Consider the following 19,842-nt stretch of genomic DNA (forward strand, 5'->3'; position numbering starts at 1 on the left):
TTACTACAGGTGTACTATGTGTTAGATATTTTTTAGATTCAGCTAGATGAATCTAGCTGAAGAATGAATAAAGACACGGTCTCTGTCTTAAGAAACTCTACTATTTAAAAAATGTAATTAATGAAGATATGGAGATACATTTTGACTCCCGTGTTTTCCTCACACGTACAGAATTTCTGCACTACTGAGGATTGCTCAAATTGAACTTGAAAGGATATTTGCTTCCACAGGTAGGAGCAAAACATCATGCTCAGTCATAATCTCCACGTTGTGAGAGATGTGTGCTGCCCCCTTGGCGCCGTCTTCTCCAATGGCCATGGCGAATAGCTCCACCTTCAGTTCTGCCTGCAAACCAGCAGCCACCTGTGAGATGCAAGGTTGCTTTAGGATCAGGCATTATCTGATCAAACCTGAGTTTCACAGCAATCTGGGAAAGTTATTTAAAATCTCTTACTTTTGATTTCCTCACCTATAAATCTGGCACTAATAAATGGTAGCTGTTATAAGCATTTAGCAGAATTACCTCAGGTTTAGGTAGAATTTCATTAAGTAAAGGGGACCCAGGACAAGTCACTGAAGGGGCAACCTAGGTGCTATTTGGGAGATCACACTGAAGGCAAATTTCTGCAATTCTCTCCTTTTGGAATGTCAGTGGTGAATTCCTATCTACTGGCATCCTGGTAGAAAGACGAATTTTAGATTAAACATAAATTTAATCTTAAGAGACTGGGTGAATCCTAGAACTCTCCTGCCCTACCCCTAGGTTTATTATTCCTACTTTGGGATGTGGCCAGTAGAGGGAGACAAAATTAGTTTAAATGCCAAAGGGTATATGTCTGAAAGCTCATAGAGAGTTTGCGCCAACAAAGAAGAAATCTGATATGTAATGCAGAAAGAACACAGCAAGGGATGGGCTTCTTGCGTTGTTCCTTAAAAAGAACACTAGCCAGGAAAGAAAGAGCTGTTTATGTTTCTAAGTTGCCTCTCCAGGAGGTGGATTAAAAAGCAGAGTTGGGAACAGTTATCTGGGAAAAAAAAAAAAAAAGTCAGAAACTATCACATGGAAAACAATTAGATACAAATGGAATTTTTTTCTTCAATATAGTTTTATAAATAATATAATTGAAAATGTTTCAAGTTTTTCAACAATGTGCTTGTGAACGTATGTGTGCTGGAGAGTATCCAACAGCTCTGTTTCTGAGAATCAGACCCTCAGTCCTCCAAGCTTAACAATCAGAGCAGGGCTGGGTAATGATGAAATTCAGCATGAGGAGGGCTGGAATCCTGCCATCACACAGGCTTAGCCAGGCTTCGAGCATATTCATTTAGCCTGGCAACTGACCAAGCTGAACAGTGGTTAGCTTTACACATGGAGAAGTCTACAGATTATAGTTTTTGCCAGAGCCAAAGCCTACCATCAAAAACTAAAAATAAAATGAATAAATAAACTAAAAAAACCTTACAGTATAGAGTGAGCTTCAAAGAATACACTCTAGGTTTTTAGTACCTACAGAGGTTGATCCAACAGTCATTTTGGCTTTTGGCATAATCCCTACTTTAAATTGAAATGAGATTTGTTAACTTCTCAAAGTGGAAGAAGGATTTACTTTGATTTTTTCCATTTGCTTTATGTTGTGAAGGTTCTGGAATCTTGATAGTACAGTGATGAATTATTTCAGAGAAGTACTCATAAATTAGAGGATTTAAACTCAATTTATTTTTGTTTGGAGTTTCAGGTTGTGTAGTATTTTTTTATAGATTATAAGATATTAGAGCTAGAAGAAAGATAAGAAATCACCTGGTCTGAACCCTTTTTACAGATGAGAAAAACAAGGCTCAAAGCATTCATTACTTGGTGGTATAGTTGGGACGAGAAGCCAGCTAGACTTTGCACTGCACCACTCCGACCCTCCTGTGTGAGTGTCTACCCCCTGCCCGCTTTGAGCTCCAGACCCTGGGAGCACTGGCTGCTTGTCATGGGCCTGGTACTAATTCTGTCACTCACTCACACACCTCTCAAGTACCAGCTACATGCCTGGCTCTGCAAGCTCCTTACATGTCTCACTCATTAACATCCTCTGTACCCTGGCACTATCGGTGGTGTATGGGAGGAACTCAAAGTTTGCTGAATGAAATAAAAGGGGTATTAAAGCAGCCAGATGATGCCATAATCAAGACTTACAAATGTGATTTTATTATATTTTGAGATGAACTTTTGTTTATATTCTACTTTATTTCTGAAATTATAATGTAAGGTAAATTGACATACTATTAATTTATATATATATATATATATAAAATACCAAAACATCCAAGTTTAGTGAATGTATCAAATGAAGTCAGAACAGGTTGACATCTTTGAATTTGTATTTTCAGAGATCTATGTAGAAATGAGGCAGCTAATGAATTTAATAAATGCACTGTCATGCCTTAGTATGGCACTAAATAATATTCTCTGGCAAATACCAAGGAGCCAAACCAAATTTACATAAAATATAAAGAATGGAATAATTATTTTTCCAGAAGACATTTCACTTTGTGTAAGGATTTAATTTTTTAAAGGGTGGTTTTCACACAATACATAACTGTGGTATTGAGACAGACAAGGTGAACTTCAGAAATGTCTTTGTGGCTGGAAGTTTAACTCACTTTACACATAGAATGTGTCTTATGGTTACTACATGAAATGAATGACTTCAATATCGTACCAATATCAGGAAGCTTCTGCTCATGATATTAGAAGAATTAGATTCATTATTGAATGAGCAGAATGATTTAAAAGCCCACTTTACTGGCAACATATACACATTCACATGAGCACACACAAACACACAACAGATAACACATAGAACTTACAGGCCCGGGTTTGTAAGTCACTTTCAGTCCCGTGCTGGATGGAGGCTGCTTCACCCTAAACCTACCAGGCAGAAAGGTGAAAATAAATTTATGCCATAATGAAAAACATGAGCAATAAATGAGCTGGGATGTTATAAAATCATGGAGGTGTTAATATCTGCTACACAGGAGCCAGGAGTTCGTGTCATTAGAAAAACAACTTTAATATTCAATTGGGAGAAGAATCTGGGGTCCGTTTGTTCCCCAACAGCCTTCCCAACAGTTTTCATCAGTGTAAAACTCCAACCTGAGTCCAACCCTTCCTGGCTGCTGACGCGTAGCCCAGGCCTGGGCAGCGGGAGTGTTTGGCTGGTGTGTGCATTTCAGCGTGGCCGCCAGCGGGAACGCAAATGCTGGCAGCCAGATCATTAAGCTGAAGAATAAAGGCTCTTTTGGAAATCAGTGGAGCATGGGGCCCAGGCTCGCTCTGCCTTGGTATGGGGCTTGTAAGTTTGAGGAAGGGAGAAACAGAAAGGGCGCAGAACTCAAGAAGCTCTGTGCTCACACATGGTGCTATTAATCTCTTTCCCTTCCTGTGGTTTGTGGGTTCTACCTGAAGGTTGAAGACCTGGAGTAAATTAAAATGCCGAGGAAAGCTGACCTCCATCCTGACCCCAGCCCTGCTCCCTCTCCCCTCAACTTTGCTGTTGATCCCATCGTGGCTGAATTTAACAAGCTGAGGGGTGAAACCTCTAAAACCAAAATTCTATCCTGGAGAGGCAGGATCTGCATGAGTGAGATTTAGTGGACTGAGGCTGACTCTGTTTCTCCCCACCCACTTGGTTGGCAACAACTTGAACAATAATACTGTATGATCTGGTGGCCTGAGGCCCTCACCAGGCTATTTCTGAGGAAGCAAACATTGTCGCTGAAGTTAGGGATCTGCCTCAACTAAAATAGGATGGAGATCTTTCTGAATGGATGCCCTGTCATTTTGCTCCATATGCTTTCCAATCTTGACTCTAGAATTCCACCATCTCTGCCTCAGAATCACAAACATTCCTGAAAGACTTGCCACTCACAACAAGAGTAATTCTGCAGTTGAAATAAACATTTATTCCAATTTTTACAGGAAAAACCCACTTTATGCTTATGTTTAATTCTAAACAAAACAGTGGACACTTTGTAATTGGGGAATGGCCTTGGTACAGACACCTGGTGTTCTGCCCAATGGGAAAGCCAAAAACTGGTGAGCACACCCATGTTAATGGAGTGAGGTATGTCTGCCATGTAGTGGGGCTCAGGAGGTCTGGGGGCTGACTCGCTCTCTCCTACAAGACCTTAAAACAAGTTATTTTGCCCCCTCTTTTATCAAGTCAGGGGTCTCACTGTCCAGGTTAGGGTGCAGTGGCATGATCGTAGCTCACTGTAACATCAAATTTTTGGGCTCAAGTGATCACCCCACCTCAGCCTCCTGAGTAACTGGGACTATGAGCATTCACCACCATGATAATTTTTCTTTTTTTTTTTTTGTAGAGATGAGGCTTGCTATATTGCCCAGGCTGGTCTTGAACTCTTGGCCTCAAGTGATTCTCCTGCCTTGAGCTACCACATAGATGAATTTCAAAAGTGCTGAAATTACAGGCACGAGCACTGTACCCTCAGTTTCTTATTCAGCAATAGTCTGTCAGGTCTCTGCCTCAATTATGCAGAAATAATTAAATTTTATGATCATATTCAGGTTATAAAATTCAAGCAAACATCAGCTGGTATTATCATAGTTCATGGATTTGAGAAAGAGACTTTCAAGTTTTCTGCATTAGTTATTGTAAAACTTGTACAACATCCCCTTGTTTTTTGCTAGTGTAGATCAGGATATGAGTTACATTTACTTAAATATGAATAATGATTAATGGGAGGGCAAGGACATACTTACCTCATAATTGGGGCTTAGTAAACACTGATTTGTTGAAGAATGAATTAATTAATTAATGGATAAACTAGTATATAAATAATTGTATGAGTGACATGAAGATTTAAGGTGTAATCACAGTTCAATTCAATAAACATTGACTGATGTAGGCAGCAAAGGACAAGTTATAGAGTAGGTAAAGGGAACCTGAGCAGACCCTTGGTGCTTTGGCCTCACCTGCAGAAGTCCACCCCAACATTCTTGAGCTTGACGACAGTTTCATAGGTGTGTCCTTCTTTAAGCACCCCAAACTTCACTGATGGTGGGAGAAGGTGAAACCCGAAAGGGGATGAGTTTGCATTATTAATGGCAGCGGATGCAATAGAGGATGTATTCACTTTTCCTCCAACAGAATCTTGTACCTTTGCATTAAGGTAAAATTAAAAAAATAAATAGCTTTATTTCAAGTTCCCAAGATATGAATACATTCCTGTCATCAGAAGAAAATAACTGGTTACAGACACTTATAATTCTTACAACAGCCCTGTAAGAAAGTAGTTTAGGCTTTGTTTTAAAGACAGGAAGCTCAAGTTCAGAGAATTGGAAGACAGTTAATTTGCTGAGGTGGTAAGGGGCAGGGTAAACTTTCAAACTCAAGTTCAAAATTCTGATGGGCTCTGGGAAACTTGTCCACCAATCTGCTTTACCTTTGTGAGCGGTAGAGATTTGGGCTTGGAACCCAGCAAATAATGAGGCAACTTCACTTTTTGTTTTCTTGCTTGTCCTGTAACATCCTGCAGCAATGACTGGGTGGGAATGTTCACAGGCACACCAGGTTCTGCCTCTGTGGGAGACAAAGCTGACACACCAAGTGGGTATTATATTCAGTGACATTTGAGGTAATTAGTAGAGTACCTGAGACCATAAACCAGCTTGGAAGCTTCTTTGCTTTTTAAAGGGCTTATTTAAAGAAACAAAGACTTATGTTAATTTTTCTTTTATATCTTTACATTTCAATAAAATGATTTTACATATTTAACTTAATATTGGTCCTCATAACAACGCTGCAAGATGGGACGGACAGATGATGTTAGCACTGATTTTTTTTAATAAATGAGAAAAGTTTCTAAAGAGTCAAGTGGCTTGCCTGTGACCAACTGAATTATAGCTGGGTCTTCAGGGTTCTTTCGGCTAAATCTGCAGAATGTAATAGGATAACATATCAACTCTGAAAGATTCCTTAAAGTTAATGAGTGCAAAAATCTTTTTTTTTATTATTAAATCATAGCTGTGTACATTAATGTGATCAAGGGGTACCATACACTGGTTTTATAAACCGTTTGACACATTTTCATCACACTGGTTAACATAGCCTTCCTGGCATTTTCTTAGTTATTGCGTTAAGACATTTATATTCTACATTTACTAAGTTTCACATGTACCATTGTAAGATGCATCACAGGTGTAATCCCACCAATCACCCTCCCTCTGCCCATCTCCCCCGGCACCTCCCTCTCCGCCTTCCCCATATTCTTAGGTTGTAACTGGGTTATAGCTTTCATATGAAAGCCATAAATTAGTTTCATTGGATACTTTTTCTTCCATTCTTTAGATACTTTACTAAGAAGAATATGTTCCAGCTCCATCCATGTAAACACAAAAGAGGGAAAGTCTCCATCTTTCTTTAAGGCTGCATAATATTCCATGGTGTACCTATACCACAATTTATTAATCCATTCGTGGATCGATGGACACTTGGGCTTTTTCCATGACTTAGCAATTATGAATTGGGCTACTATAAACATTCTGGTACAAGTATCTTTGTTATAACGTGATTTTTGGTCTTCTGGGTATATACTTAGTAGAGGAATTATAGGATTGAATGGCAGATCTATTTTTAGATCTCTAAGTGTTCTCCAAATATCTTTCCAAAAGAAATGTATTAATTTGCATTCCCACCAGCAGTGTAGAAGTCTTACCTTTTCTCCACATCCAGGCCAACATCTCTGGTCTTGGGATTTTGTGATTTGGGCTAATCTTACTGGAGTTGAGTTAAATGGTATCTCCAGGTAGTTTTGATTTGCATTTCTCTGATGATTAAACATGATGAGCATTTTTTCATATGTCTGTAGGCCATGCACCTGTCTTCTTCAGAGAAGTTTCTCTTCAAGTCGCTTGCCCAGCCTGCGATGGGATCACTTGTTCTTTTTTTGCTTATACGTTTGAGTTCTCAGTGGATTCTGGTTATTAAACCTTTGTCAGAGACATAACCTGCAAATATCTTCTCCCATTCTGAGGGATGTCTGCTTGCTTTACTTACTGTGTTCTTGGCTGTGCAGAAGCTTTTTAGTTTGATCAGGTCCCAGTAGTGCATTTTTGAAGCGGCTTCAATTGCCTGGGAGTCCTCCTCATAAAATACTCACCCAGACTGATTTCTTCAAGGGTTTTCCCTGCACTGTCTTCTAGTATTTTTATAGTTTCATGTGTTAAATTTAAATCTTTAATCCAGTGAGAGTCTATCTTACTTAATGGTGAAAGGTGTGGGTCCAGTTTCAATCTTCTACAGGTTGCCAGCCAGTTCACCCGGCACCATTTGTTAAATAGGGAATCTTTTCCCCACTGAATGTTTTTAATTGGCTTGTCAAAGATCAAATAATGATAAGTAGCTGGATTCATCTCTTGGTTCTCTATTTGTTCCAGACATCTACTTCTCTGTTTTTGTGCCAGTACCATGCTGTTTTGATCACTATCGATTTATAGTATAGTCTGAGGTCTGGTAGCATGATTCCTCCTGCTTTGTTTTTATTTCTGAGTAATGTCTTGGCTATTCAAGGTTTTTACTGATTCCATATAAAAAGAAGTATTATATTTTCAAGATCTTTAATGTATGACAGTGGAGCTTTAATAGGGATTGCATTAAAATTGTATATTGCTTTGGGTAGTATGGACATTTTAATAATGTTGATTCTTTCCAGCCATGAGCATGGTATGTTTTTCCATTTGTTAACATTTTCAGCTATTTCTTTTCTTAGAGTTTCATAGTTCTTTTTATAGAGATCTTTCACGTCCTTTGTTAGATAAACTCCCAAATATTTCATCTTCTTTGGCACTACTGTGAATGGAATAGAGTCCGTAACTGTTTTTTCAGCTTGACTATTGTTGGTATATATAAAGGCTACAGATTTATGAATGTTGATTTTGTAACCTGAGATGCTACACTGTTCCTTGATCACTTCTAAGAGTTTTGTAGTAGAATCCCTGGTGGTTTCCAGATATACAATCATATCATCTGCGAAGAGCAAAAGTTTTATCTCTTCTGACCCTATATGGATACCCTTTTTTTCCCTAATTGCGGTGGCTAAAACTTCCATTATAATGTTAAAGAGCAGTGGAGACAATGGGCATCCTTGTATGGTTCCTGATCTGAGTGGAAATGATTTCAATTTAACTCCATTCAATATGATATTTGCTGTGGGTTTGCTGTAGATGGCCTCTATCAGTTTAAGAAATGTCCCTTCTATACCAATTTTCTTAAGTGTTCTGATCATGAAGGGATGCAGTAGATTATCAAAAGCTTTTTCTGCATCAATTGAGAGAATCATATGGTCTTTGTTTTTTAATTTGTTTATGTGCTGAATTAGACTTATAGATTTATGTATATTGAACCAGCCTTGAGACCCTGGGATAAAACAGACTTGGTCATGATGTGTAATTTGTTTGATGTGTTGCTGGATTCTGTTTGTTAGGATCTTGTTGAATACTTTTGCATCTATATTCGTTAGTGATATTGGTCTATAATTTTCTTGTTGGGTCTTTTCCTTGTTTGGGGATCAGGGTGATGTTTGCTTCATAGAATGTGTTGGGTAGTCTTCCTTCTTTTTTTACCTTTTGGAACAGGTTGAGTGATATACGTACTAATTCCTCTTTAAAGGTTTGGTAGAATTCTGACGTGAAGCCATCTGGTCCTGGACTTTTCCTTTTAGGGAAGTTTTGTATGGTTGATGCTATTTCAGAACTTGATATGAGCCTGTTCAACATTTCCACTTGATTCTGGCTAAGTCTTGGAAGGTGACATGCTTCTAAGTATTGGTGAATTTCCTTCAGATTTTCCTATTTCTGAGAATAAAGTTTCTTGTAATATTCATCAAGAATTTTTTTAATTTCTGAGGAGTCTGTTATTATTTCGTCTTTGTCGTTTATAATTGATGAGATTAGAGATTTTACTCTTTTTTTCCTGGTTAGGTTAGCCAGAGGTTTATCAATTTTATTGACCTTTTCAAAAAACCAACTATTTGATTTATTGATCTGTTGTATAATTCTTTTGTTTTGAATTTCATTTAATTCTGCTCTAATTTTGGTTATTCCTTTTCTTCTACTGGGTTTGGGGTTGGAATGTTCTTCCTTTTCCAGTTGCTTGAGATGTCCCATTAAGTTGTTAACTTCCTCTCTTTCTGTTCTCTTCAGGAAGGCTTGCAGTGCTATAAATTTCCCTCTTAGGACTGCATTTGCAGTATCCCAGAGGTTCTAATGATTTGTGTCTTCATTGTTGTTTTGTTTTAGAAATTTGGCAATTTTCTACTTAATCTCATCTCTGACCCAGCTATCATTCAGCATAAGGTTATTTAACTTCCACGTTTTTGTATGAGTATGCAGATTCCTGTTGTTACTGAGTTCAGCTTTTATTCCATGGTGGTCCGAGAAGATGCAAGGAATAATTTCTATTCCTTTAAATTTACTGAGGTTAGACTTGTGATCTAAGATGTGATCGATTTTGGAGTATGTTCTGTGAGCTGATGAGAAGTATGTGTATTCAGTTTTGTTGGGATGAAATGTTCTGTAGATGTCTGCTAAAAAATGTTGGATGGTTAGGTTTAAACCTAAAATTTCTTTGCTCAGCTTCTTATTGGAGGGTCTATCCAACACTGCCAAAGTTTGAGTGTTGAAATCTCTGACTATTACGGAGCTGGAGGAGATCAAGTTGCTCGTGTCTGTTAGAGTTTCTCTTATAAATTGAGGAACATTCTGGTTGGGTGCATAAATATTCACAATTGAAATCTCATCATATTGTGTATTACCCTTAACAAATATGAAGTGACCATTCTTATCCTTCCTTACTTTTGTTGGTTTAAAGCCTATTGTGTCTGCAAATTGAATTGCAACACCTGCTTTTTTCTGTTTACCATTTGCCTGAAATATGGACAACCATCCTTTCACCCTGAGTCTATATTTATCTTTTAAGGTAAGATGTGACTCTTGTATGCAGTAAATATCTGGCCTGAGTTTTTGTATCCAGTCAGCTAACCTGTGCCTCTTTAGAGGACAGTTTAAGCCATTCACATTAATGGAGAATATTGATAAGTCTGGTAAAATTTTGGGTATCAAGTTTTTTGAATGTCCAGTGGACATTATTAATCCTTTTACCATTGTGGAAGTTGGAGTTTGATCAAAAGTTTCTGAGTTAGTTTACTTTTGTGGTAGAAGATTCAGGTGGTCATTATGGAGGATAGGTCTGAGAATATGCTGAAGAGCTGGTTTGGTTATGGCAATTTTTTTCTACATACGAATGTCATTAAAGTATTTAATTTCTTCATCATAAATGAAACTCAGTTTAGCTGAATACAGTATCCGGGGTGAAAGTTATTCTGTTTTAGGAGATTAAAAGTCAATGACCACCCTCTTCTGGCTTGAAAAGTTTCAGCAGAGGGATCTGCAGTCATTCTAATATTCTTCCTTTTGTAGGTAATGGATTTCTTATGTCTGGCTGCTTTCAGAATTTTCTCTTTCATATTAAATTTAGTGAAATTAATTATGATATGCCTGGGGATGTCTTATTGGGATTGAGTCCTGCTGGGGTTCTGAAACTGTCTGCTATCTGAATTTCAGAATCTCTTGGTATGCCTGAATAATTCTCTTTCTTAATTTCATGGAGAAGGGCCTCAGTGCCTTGCGAGGCCACTTCATCACTTTCAGGTATTCCAACGAGGCTGATACCCTGTTTCCCCGAAAATAAGACAGTGTCTTATTTTAAGGTGTGCTCCCAAAGATGCACTAGGTCTTATTTTCAGGGGATGTCTTATCTTTCCTGTAAGTAGGTATTATTTTCGGAGGATGTCTTATTTTCGGGGAAACAGGGTATTATCCTTCTTTGAATTATGCCAGAGCTCTCTGAGAGAATGATCCATTTTTGCTCTCCATTTCTCTTTCTCTTTGAGAGTTTGGGAGCATTCAAAAGCTTTGTCTTCAATGTCAGAAATCCTTTCTTCTGCTTGCTCCACTCTGTTATTGAGGGATTCTACTGTATTTTTCAGATCTTTGAGAGCTTCAAATTCTTGCTTCAGTGCATCAAAATGTTTGGTGGTTTTGTCTTTAAATTCGTTAAATTCTTGAGACAACTTTTGAATTTCTCCTCGAATTTCTAATTCTGACTTTTGATTTGCTCTTCAAATTTTTAATTCCAAATTTTCCTCTATTCTATTAATCTTGTTTGCAATCCAAATTCTGAATTTGATTTCTGACATCTCAGCCAGCTGTTTATGAATGGGCTCTTCAGTTACATCTGCCATATCTTTCCTTGGGGGTGGGGGCGTTGATCTATTCTGGTTATTCATGTTACCAGAGTTTTTCTGCTGATTCCACCCCATGATTATTTTACACCATTTGACTTTTCACCTGGAGGTTTGTCGAGGACTTGTACAGCGCTACGACCTGAGAAACTGGGGACTTGTTTGTTATGGTGGTGCTAAGTCGTTTTGTCTTGTTTTCAGTTGGTCTCTGTCCAACCCTAGTGAAACAGTTACTCTGGGTTGAAGTTTCAGCTGTGGAGAAATACCAGCGTTTAAGTCACCCCGCCCCCCCACCGGCAACAATTGGAAAATGAAAATCAAACCTTCCTACAACCACACACCCAGGGCACCACTTAAATAGTCCTTGGGTGATTGGCTCAGTTCAAAAGGTCCAAATCAATTGTCTCAGTCAGCACCTGTCTCAGGTAGGAGAGCTTAAAAGGTCTCTGGCAACTGGATTGCAGGGGTCTGTTGACAACTCACATATTTTGAACTCTGCTCATTTGTTTGTGGGGCACTCTGAGCCATTCTCATGGGGGAGTGGACTCCCATCTGCTTGGTGCTGGATTTTGTACCTTTTGTTTGTATCCTTGGGGTTGCAGCTTGTATCAGAGGGGTTGATGTGCGTTCTTCAACCTTCTCTCTTGGTGCAGCTCTAATCCACCAGGTTACTTGCTAAATTTCTGTCCTTTAACTCTCCTTCTGGATGGGAGCCTCTTTGGAAAGCTGGCTTCAGTCAGCCATTTTATCTCTGCCTCCGAAAATAGTTTCTTTGGTGTTGAAGCTTGCCTCAGCAGGGAAGACGAGCAATTATCTATTTCATCTGTCAGCTCGGCTCCCCTCCTACAGCTTTGGTGGGTTCTTTCTGGTCGTTATCTCTCCCTCTGGACTGGGGCTTCTATTGAGAGCTGGCTCCAATCAGCCATTGTCCCTCATTTGTCTTTGTTCTTGTTGAATGTGAAAATTGGAGTTAGGGAAAATAGCCAACCCGAGGATTTAGCAAAACACCCAACTCATTGAGACCAAATGAGCAAATAAACAGATAAATAGGCTACCAGACACACAAGCCCACGGATGCACAATCAGAAACACACAGACATACAGACAACAACAACAAAAAAACTACGATAAAAATAATGATAATCGTAAAATAATTGAAAAAAGGTAAAAAACAAACAAAATGAACAAACAAAAAAAACCTCTAAAAATCTGATGTAAGCACTCTCAGAAACCATAAGAAGGGAAGAAGAGGAAGGGAGAATGGAAAAAGGAAAAAAAAGTGGTGTTCATAAGAAAGTTAAAAAAGAAGAAAGGAAAAATTGAAAATAGAAAAAATTAAAAAAAATATAAAAAAAAAATAAAAAATATTTACAATAGCTCATCCAAGAAAATAATGAGGAAAAGAAAAAAAAAGAAAAAAAAGACACCAACCACAAAAGTATTATTCTTGTATTATTCTTGTATTCTTGTATTATCTATGTGTATGATGTTGGGATCAACTTTCATAGGAAAATATTTATAATGCAATATACTTTCTGGACATCAGGTGGCGCTCTGAGTGGTTCCCAGGCTTATACCTGCTTCACAGTTTACACTCTTACCACAGTAACCACCCTACCTGGCTGATCGCCATTTTGGAGTTTCTGTAAAAGTTTATTATCTAATTATTGTCCAACCTCAGCTGCTCTGTTCCAGAGAGCACTCCTATCCGACCTCCCAACTTGGTGCAGGAGTCCACACTTCATAAATCTTTCCTCTCTGCTCCCATGTTCTCCTGTAAACTTGGCAACTGCAATCGGCTGTGGGGGAGCGTGCTGGCTGCTGCTGGTTTTAGTTGCTGCCAGCTCCCGCAGCTGCAGCACATGGAGAGCTTATCCTCAGTTTTTGTGGCTCCGAGTTTCACTTTTGAATCTGGACTTTTGAGTCCAGCCACCTGCCAATTCACCGCACAGCCTGAACTGCCAGCCCACACCAATATTCCCCACCAGGAATGGTCTGGTCTATTTAATCACTCCTGTTGTTCTGGGGGAAGGTGTCCGCCATTTCAGACAATTCAAAATGTCTGTTTCCCGGGCACGATCCCTTCCCTTCAATTTTCCATCGGGTTGCTTAGCCCCTTGTGGCTCTCAGCAGGACCCCTTTCTGGTCACTAAACTCAGCTCAGGAATAAATTTTCGTCAATTGGGTTTTGCCAGGAATTGCAAGCTGCTGTCCTCCGTGAGGGAGGGGCCTGCTGGCCAGCACGGTCGAGCAAGAAAAATCTCTACAACATAGTCCGCGGTTTTAAATTACACCTCATATACAGCAATCCGCCAATTTGCTGCACATCTCCAGCTGTCTGTCCACACCAATAATCCACGTGGGGAAAAGGTCCAGACCCCCCTTCCTCTCACCTGATGACTTGGGAGAGGTGAGCTACACGTCCGTGCCATCTGCCATCATGCTCCACCTCAAATGAAAAAATCTTAAGAGTGCTTCCACCTCTGTATTTATAGTTCTAAACGGTGGTATAGTAACTACAGATAAATTAAACCAGGGAATCAAATCTGCAGATGACTACATTTAGAACTTATAACTTAGGTTCCATGATGGAGCACAGATAATCCATGGGGAGCAGCCGTGTTGATGTGTTCCAACATCCAGAAGGTTGAAATAAGAATTGTATTCTAGATCATAATATTCAAAAGTCCTTTCCTGAATTCAAATTCCAAAGAGAGGAAAAGGAAGGGAACCAATACTTGAGTGTCCACTATCTGTTGGTAAGCACCACACACACAGGTTCTCTCAGAGAGCACCTCCCTTAGTTCTCATGAGATGACGACACTTCTCCCACCCCTGTCCATGCACACTGCTATCACAGTCTGCCGGGACCATGACACCCCTTGTCCCAGCCAACAGGGAAGCCAATGAGCGCCTTCTCGAATGGGAGTACTTGAGGGGCAGAGCAGTGGCTGCATACCAGCTGGTATAGGGCTACTCTCATAGTTGGACAACTGCTAGGATCCTACCAGTAGAGTCATCTGACTGTTACTACTGGCCCCGTTGTGACTGAAGAACTGAACCCTGGTGGTTCCCTGTCACTGTGCTGGGCAGGCTGGATTGTTCATTCACAATTGTTCACTTCCCCTCTGAGAATGGCTTCCCTGTAGGAGAGTGTATTCTCTGCCCCATTGACTCTGAGCTCAACCACGGGACTTGCTTTGACAAGAAGTGTGTGTGTGTGTGAATGGCAGTGGGCCAGTGTGAGCAGAGCCCTGAAGCTCAATGTGTATTTCCCTGGCCTCTCCTGATCTTTGAGACCCCATTGTGAGAATGGCTCACCCCAGTGGGGAACGTGGGGCCTCAGGGGCATGTGTAGTCCTCTGGATCTGTGAGTGGGGCCTTTTGACTAAATCCAAATTCCACAGAACAAATTCCTTTATTAGAAGGATTTGTCCTGTAAAATTTGGGTTCAGTCAAGGGGCTGCCCTTGGGGATCTGGAGGCCACGTGTGGCCTCGAGGCTGCAAGATTGCTACTGGTGGGTGGCAGAAATAGCTAACACCTGCCTCTCCCAGGAGAAACTGCCCTGGTTTGTACCATTTGCTCACTTGCAGCATTTTTCTGATTGTACCATGGCTGATACAAGCCATCAACATGACATCACAGGACATAGAACTGGAGAGATGGGAGCTGCGGAGCCACCACACCCACCTGTGGTCTGGAGCAGAGCTGCCACAGTTGTCCCCAGGTCCACAACTGGCTGCTCTTCACTACTGAAGGATTTGAGGATGTTTTCATACAGAATTATCACAGCAAACACTGACCAACACACAGCAAATATAAATGTCTCTGTATTTTCCAGACAATATCATGTATTATTTACAAACAAAAACTCCCCAACCTACTTAGGCTAATTACCTGTTCTTTTCTACTTTTGAGATTTTAAAGACACTTATTTCATTTTAAATAAAATACTATTTTCTGGCTCGGTGCCCATAGCACAGTGGTTATGGCACCAGCCACATGCACCGAGGCTAGCAGGTTTGAACCCAGCCTGGGCCTGCTAAACAACAATGACAACAATAACAAAAAAAATAGCTGGGCGCTGTAGTGGACACCTGTAGTCCCAGCTACATGGGAGGCTGAGGCAAGAGAATCTTTTAAGCCCAAGAGTTTGAGGTTGCTCTGAGGTATGACACTACGACACTCTACCAAGGGTGACAAAGTGAGACTCTGTCTCAAAAACAAACAAACAACAACAAAAACCCACTCTTTTCTATTCCCTACATCTGGAGTGTAGCACAACAAACTCTGGAGGATCAGCTGTCTCCACATTCGCTCACTGGCCCCAGCCCTGCCACACAGATATGGGAGGATTTCAGACATCACCTGATCTCTGGAGGTTTCAGTTTCATCAGGAAAAATAATGGATGTTTTAGGTGATTCACCTCTTAAATCCTAAAACCCAGGAAATTCTGTTTATTCATACTTCTCCCATTGCTTATGTTAATCTCTTTCTTACTCTGAACTTCTTTAAACTTTTTTATATTAAATTTACTTTGCTATTTATAGTTGGGTCATAGTATTGTCCCTTACCGTACATGCGGTAGGTGACCTTGTTTCAAAAGTATTTCTCTTTCCTCCTTCAAAGCTCCATTGCTTGGAAGCTTGTGCCATGAGATGGTATCAGCTACTGCTTCTCCAAGGCAGGTGTTTTTTTGCTGACCTCTCTCAGTCATTCCCTTTGTTCACTGGAGACATTACCACCAGGAAGGTCTTACGCTTCATCTTTCTTGGCGCCGTCACCTGGGTGATCCACTCAACACCCTGTGCTCCCCGATTCTCAATCATCCTGTTTCTTCATCTTTTCCACCTCAGAAACTCTCATGGTCACATTTTTAACATTGCCAACAACAATAATTTTATCACTTACACAGTCTCAATTGAAAGCATCCTTTCTAGATTACTGCTTCTTCTAGTTACTACTCTATCTCATCCAGCAGGCAATTAGGTGACCTCACTGAGACCCCTGGCTGATGGACATCATCACCGTACATAGGCCCTTCTTGTTTGCTTTTCTGTTTATCCGTAACATATCTGATGATACCATGATAGTGTTCACCCCTTTGCAATCCGATAAGAACTCCCTCATCGTCCCCTTACCAAACCTATCAACCTATTTGCAAATGTACGCATGTTTTCTTTCTTTCCTGTCACGATGGATGAGGTTACCATGGTCATCCAAGGTCAACTCTACCACTCAATGGTTTGCCCAGATGCCATGTTGTCTCACCTTCTTCACGACTGGGCTATGTTGGAATCAGGTGGCCCTCTCTTCTGCACTAAGTTCTCTCTTGCTATGAAATTATCATCATTTGCAAATCAACATGTTTTGGTATGTCTAATCTTTAGAAAAATCTCTCTCCCTTGTTTATAGATCCCTCTTCATTTGCAACCCCATTTCTCTAGTCTTTTCAAAAAAAAAAAAAAACCCTCAGGGAAAGCTCTATATTCTTGTCCTTGCCACCCTCTTAGGCCATTCTAGTCACCACCCCCATTCACAGGAGCTTCAGTCTTCTCTAGACCCTCGGAACTGGTACTGTCAGGGTCACCAGTGATCTCCGTCTTATTCCGTCCCATGCTTATTTCTTACCTGGCTTGACCTTTTAGGAACATTTGGTAAACTTGAAACCGTGATTTCCTGTTCCTGTTGTTTTCCTATCTTAGTGGCTTCGTCTTCCTCGCCCTGACTGGCTCTTCCTCTGACTGGCTTTGTGGTCTGGAGTTTGCCTCAGGGCAGTGGTTCTCACACAACCCTGTCTGTAGCAGCAACATCAGCACCACCTACAAACTCATCAGAACTACAAATTCCTGGCCTCACAATGAATTACCTAAGATAACCTAAGAATTGTTCTTTTATTTATTTATTTATTTTTTTGAGACAGATTCTCATTCTGTCACCCTGGCTAGGAGTGCCGTGGTACTCACAACAACTTCAAACTCCTGGGTTCAAGACATCCTCTTGCCTCACCCTCCCAAGTAGTTGGAACTACAAGTGTCCACCACAGGTTTTTCTGTTTTTAGTAGAGATAGAGTCTTGCTCTGCTTCAGGCTGGTCTTGAACTCTTGACCCGCCTTGGGCTCCCAGAGTGCTAGGATCACAGGCGTGAGCCACTGCGTCCAGTCTTCTCTCTCTCTCTCTCTTTTTTTTTTTTTGTTGGAAACAGTTTGATTCTGTTGCCCTGGGTAGAATGTCATGGAGTCATCATAGTTCATAGCAACCTCAATCTCTTGGCCTTGAGCAATCCTCTTGCCTCAGCCACTCAAGTTTTTTCTCACACCCTATCTGACTGATCAGGGGGCCTCCTGGCTCCACTCCCGTAATGAATTTCTGATTAATTTGCTTCTCACCACTCCCACCTCAACCACCAGTCCCAGTATTTGACTTTTGCCTACTCTTCCCTTTCTTTGCCATAGCCGTTGTCATCATAGATTGATCTTTTTAAAATAGAAATTAGCTGTGTAACTACCGTGCTCAAAATCTTCCATTGGTGTTTGAATAGAACTGCATTTAGGAGAAAACTCAAAACTTCCTATGAAGATTTTGTATCTGGCTTAGATTTGGCCTTCCCTTCCTCTGCCTTTCCCTTGACTCTTTCTGTACTTGCTGGGGGCCCTTTTCATGTTTTCCCCTCTTGGACCCTTCATACCTGCTGCTCTCATGACCTGGAATATTCCTCTCCCCAGTCTTTGCATGGTTACTCCTTCTTGTATTTGTCTCAACTCAAATGTTCCTTCACAGGGAGGCCTTCTGCTCCCCCAATGAAATGCTACTCCTCTCCCCAAGTCACTCATAGAAACTTATGCTGTTCTATTATGTTACAACATTTAAGCTTAATTTGTCTAAATTATTTGTTGACTTATTGTCTGTGTGTGCCCACAGAACGTACAGCACCTGAAGACTTTGGCCTTGTAACTGCTGCATTTCTGTGCCTAGAACAATGCCTGGCACATGGTGAGCATTAAGTAATTATCCACCGAATAAATGAATAAACCTAATATGAGAGAAGTCTGTCAGGCAGGCAAATGTCTTGTGCAGGGTAAATCTCTTAATTCCCTTGTAAATATGGCAAGATGCTTGTGCTACAAGAGATAACTAACATATTTAGTAGACTCCCCTGTCACATTCAGGGAAAAACACACACATGAGAATCAAGTGGAGGCCAGATCGTCCTCACGGTCTAAGTTACCGTGTCTCTGTCTGTCTGTCTTTTCTGACCAACATATTTAGTTCAATTAATAAATCTTAAAAATGTATTTGTAATTTCTTTTCTTCAATCAGGGACTTTAGTCATTCTCAAAGTAATTTTTGAGTTCCTTTAATGCATTAAGAAGCCTTACAAAGCTGAACACATCCAAGATCCATGACCTCCTACAATCTTCTGTAACTGCTAACGACTCCCCCAGGTCCCCAGCACCATCTCTCACACTCCAAAAACACATAATGTTCCACTTTGAGAAAAATCAAATAGAGACTGTCATACCTTCAGCAGATTTTGTTACATTTTCAGTTTGTTTCTGGCTAGTGGACACCCCCATATCCTCAGATATCTCTGCCTTTGGAAGACTAAGTGCACTTGAAGAATCCTGTTCTGAGACCTCACATGACTTGGCATCCAGAAAACCTGAAATTAACATTATAAAGTGATATTTTGGACAATGGTATGACAACTACTAATATTTGTATGAACAAACACTGCACGAGGTAGTGTTTTTTTTTTTTTTTTTGAGACAGAGTCTCACTTTGTCACCCTGGGTTGAGAGCTATGGCATCATAGCTCACAGCAACCTCAGACTCCTGGGCTCAAGACATCCTCTTGCCTCAGCCTCCCAAGTAGCTGGGACCACAGGTGCATGCTATGATGCCTGGCTAGTTTTTCTATTTTTAGTAGGGACGGGATCTTGCTCTTGCTCAGGCTGGTCTTGAGCTCCTATGCTCTAGCGATCTTCCACCTTCGGCTTCCCAGAGTGCTAGGATTATAGGAATGAACCACTGGGCCTAGCAGGAACAAAGTGTTTTACAATGAACAAAGTGCTTTTTCTCCTACCCTTTTTAGAAAGACAAGACACAGGAAAGTCATTAGGAGGCAAGGATTCTTCAAACACGATAAGTGTCTGCTATTGACGAAATTCATACTCCTAGGAGCCAGCTAGCTTTTGTGGATATTATGACCAATGGAAAAGTCATCACCTTGTTGTGTTAGGAAGTAGAGGCTAAGTAATTTGTCTCAACTTATATCTGATAATGGTAAATGAGATGTGATTAAAAAAAAAGTCTAATCTTAAATTCATTCATTACTATGAAAATATTTCTTTATCAAAATGTATCTCTCTAAGAAATAAGTTCAATGTGAAACAGATTTTAAAGAAACATATGTAGGATGGGGGAGGCAAATACATCTCAACTTGTGTGTGTTGAACAAGTGTTTGGAAGCTGTGGCTGCCTGAAGAATGAGCTGAAAAGACCTCCACTGCCTTGCCTTTTGAGGGG

The 19,842-nt window shown here is 40.4% G+C and overlaps 1 protein-coding gene across 1 annotated transcript in view; it reads right to left on the reverse strand.

Annotated features, from left to right (window-relative positions):
• The window catches only part of SPAG17 (sperm associated antigen 17), a 300,150-nt gene that overhangs the window by 2,048 nt on the left and 278,260 nt on the right, over positions 1–19,842 (reverse strand). The window contains exons 43-47 of the mRNA XM_053591252.1: positions 18,836–18,976; positions 5,455–5,591; positions 4,985–5,169; positions 2,857–2,917; positions 219–363 (exon numbers count right to left, since the gene is read on the reverse strand). Of these exons, the coding sequence (XP_053447227.1) occupies positions 219–363; positions 2,857–2,917; positions 4,985–5,169; positions 5,455–5,591; positions 18,836–18,976 (669 nt within the window). The remainder of the gene's footprint in view (positions 1–218; positions 364–2,856; positions 2,918–4,984; positions 5,170–5,454; positions 5,592–18,835; positions 18,977–19,842) is intronic.

The sequence above is a fragment of the Nycticebus coucang genome, chromosome 5 (assembly GCF_027406575.1).
Source record: "Nycticebus coucang isolate mNycCou1 chromosome 5, mNycCou1.pri, whole genome shotgun sequence".
Taxonomy (NCBI): domain Eukaryota; kingdom Metazoa; phylum Chordata; class Mammalia; order Primates; family Lorisidae; genus Nycticebus; species Nycticebus coucang.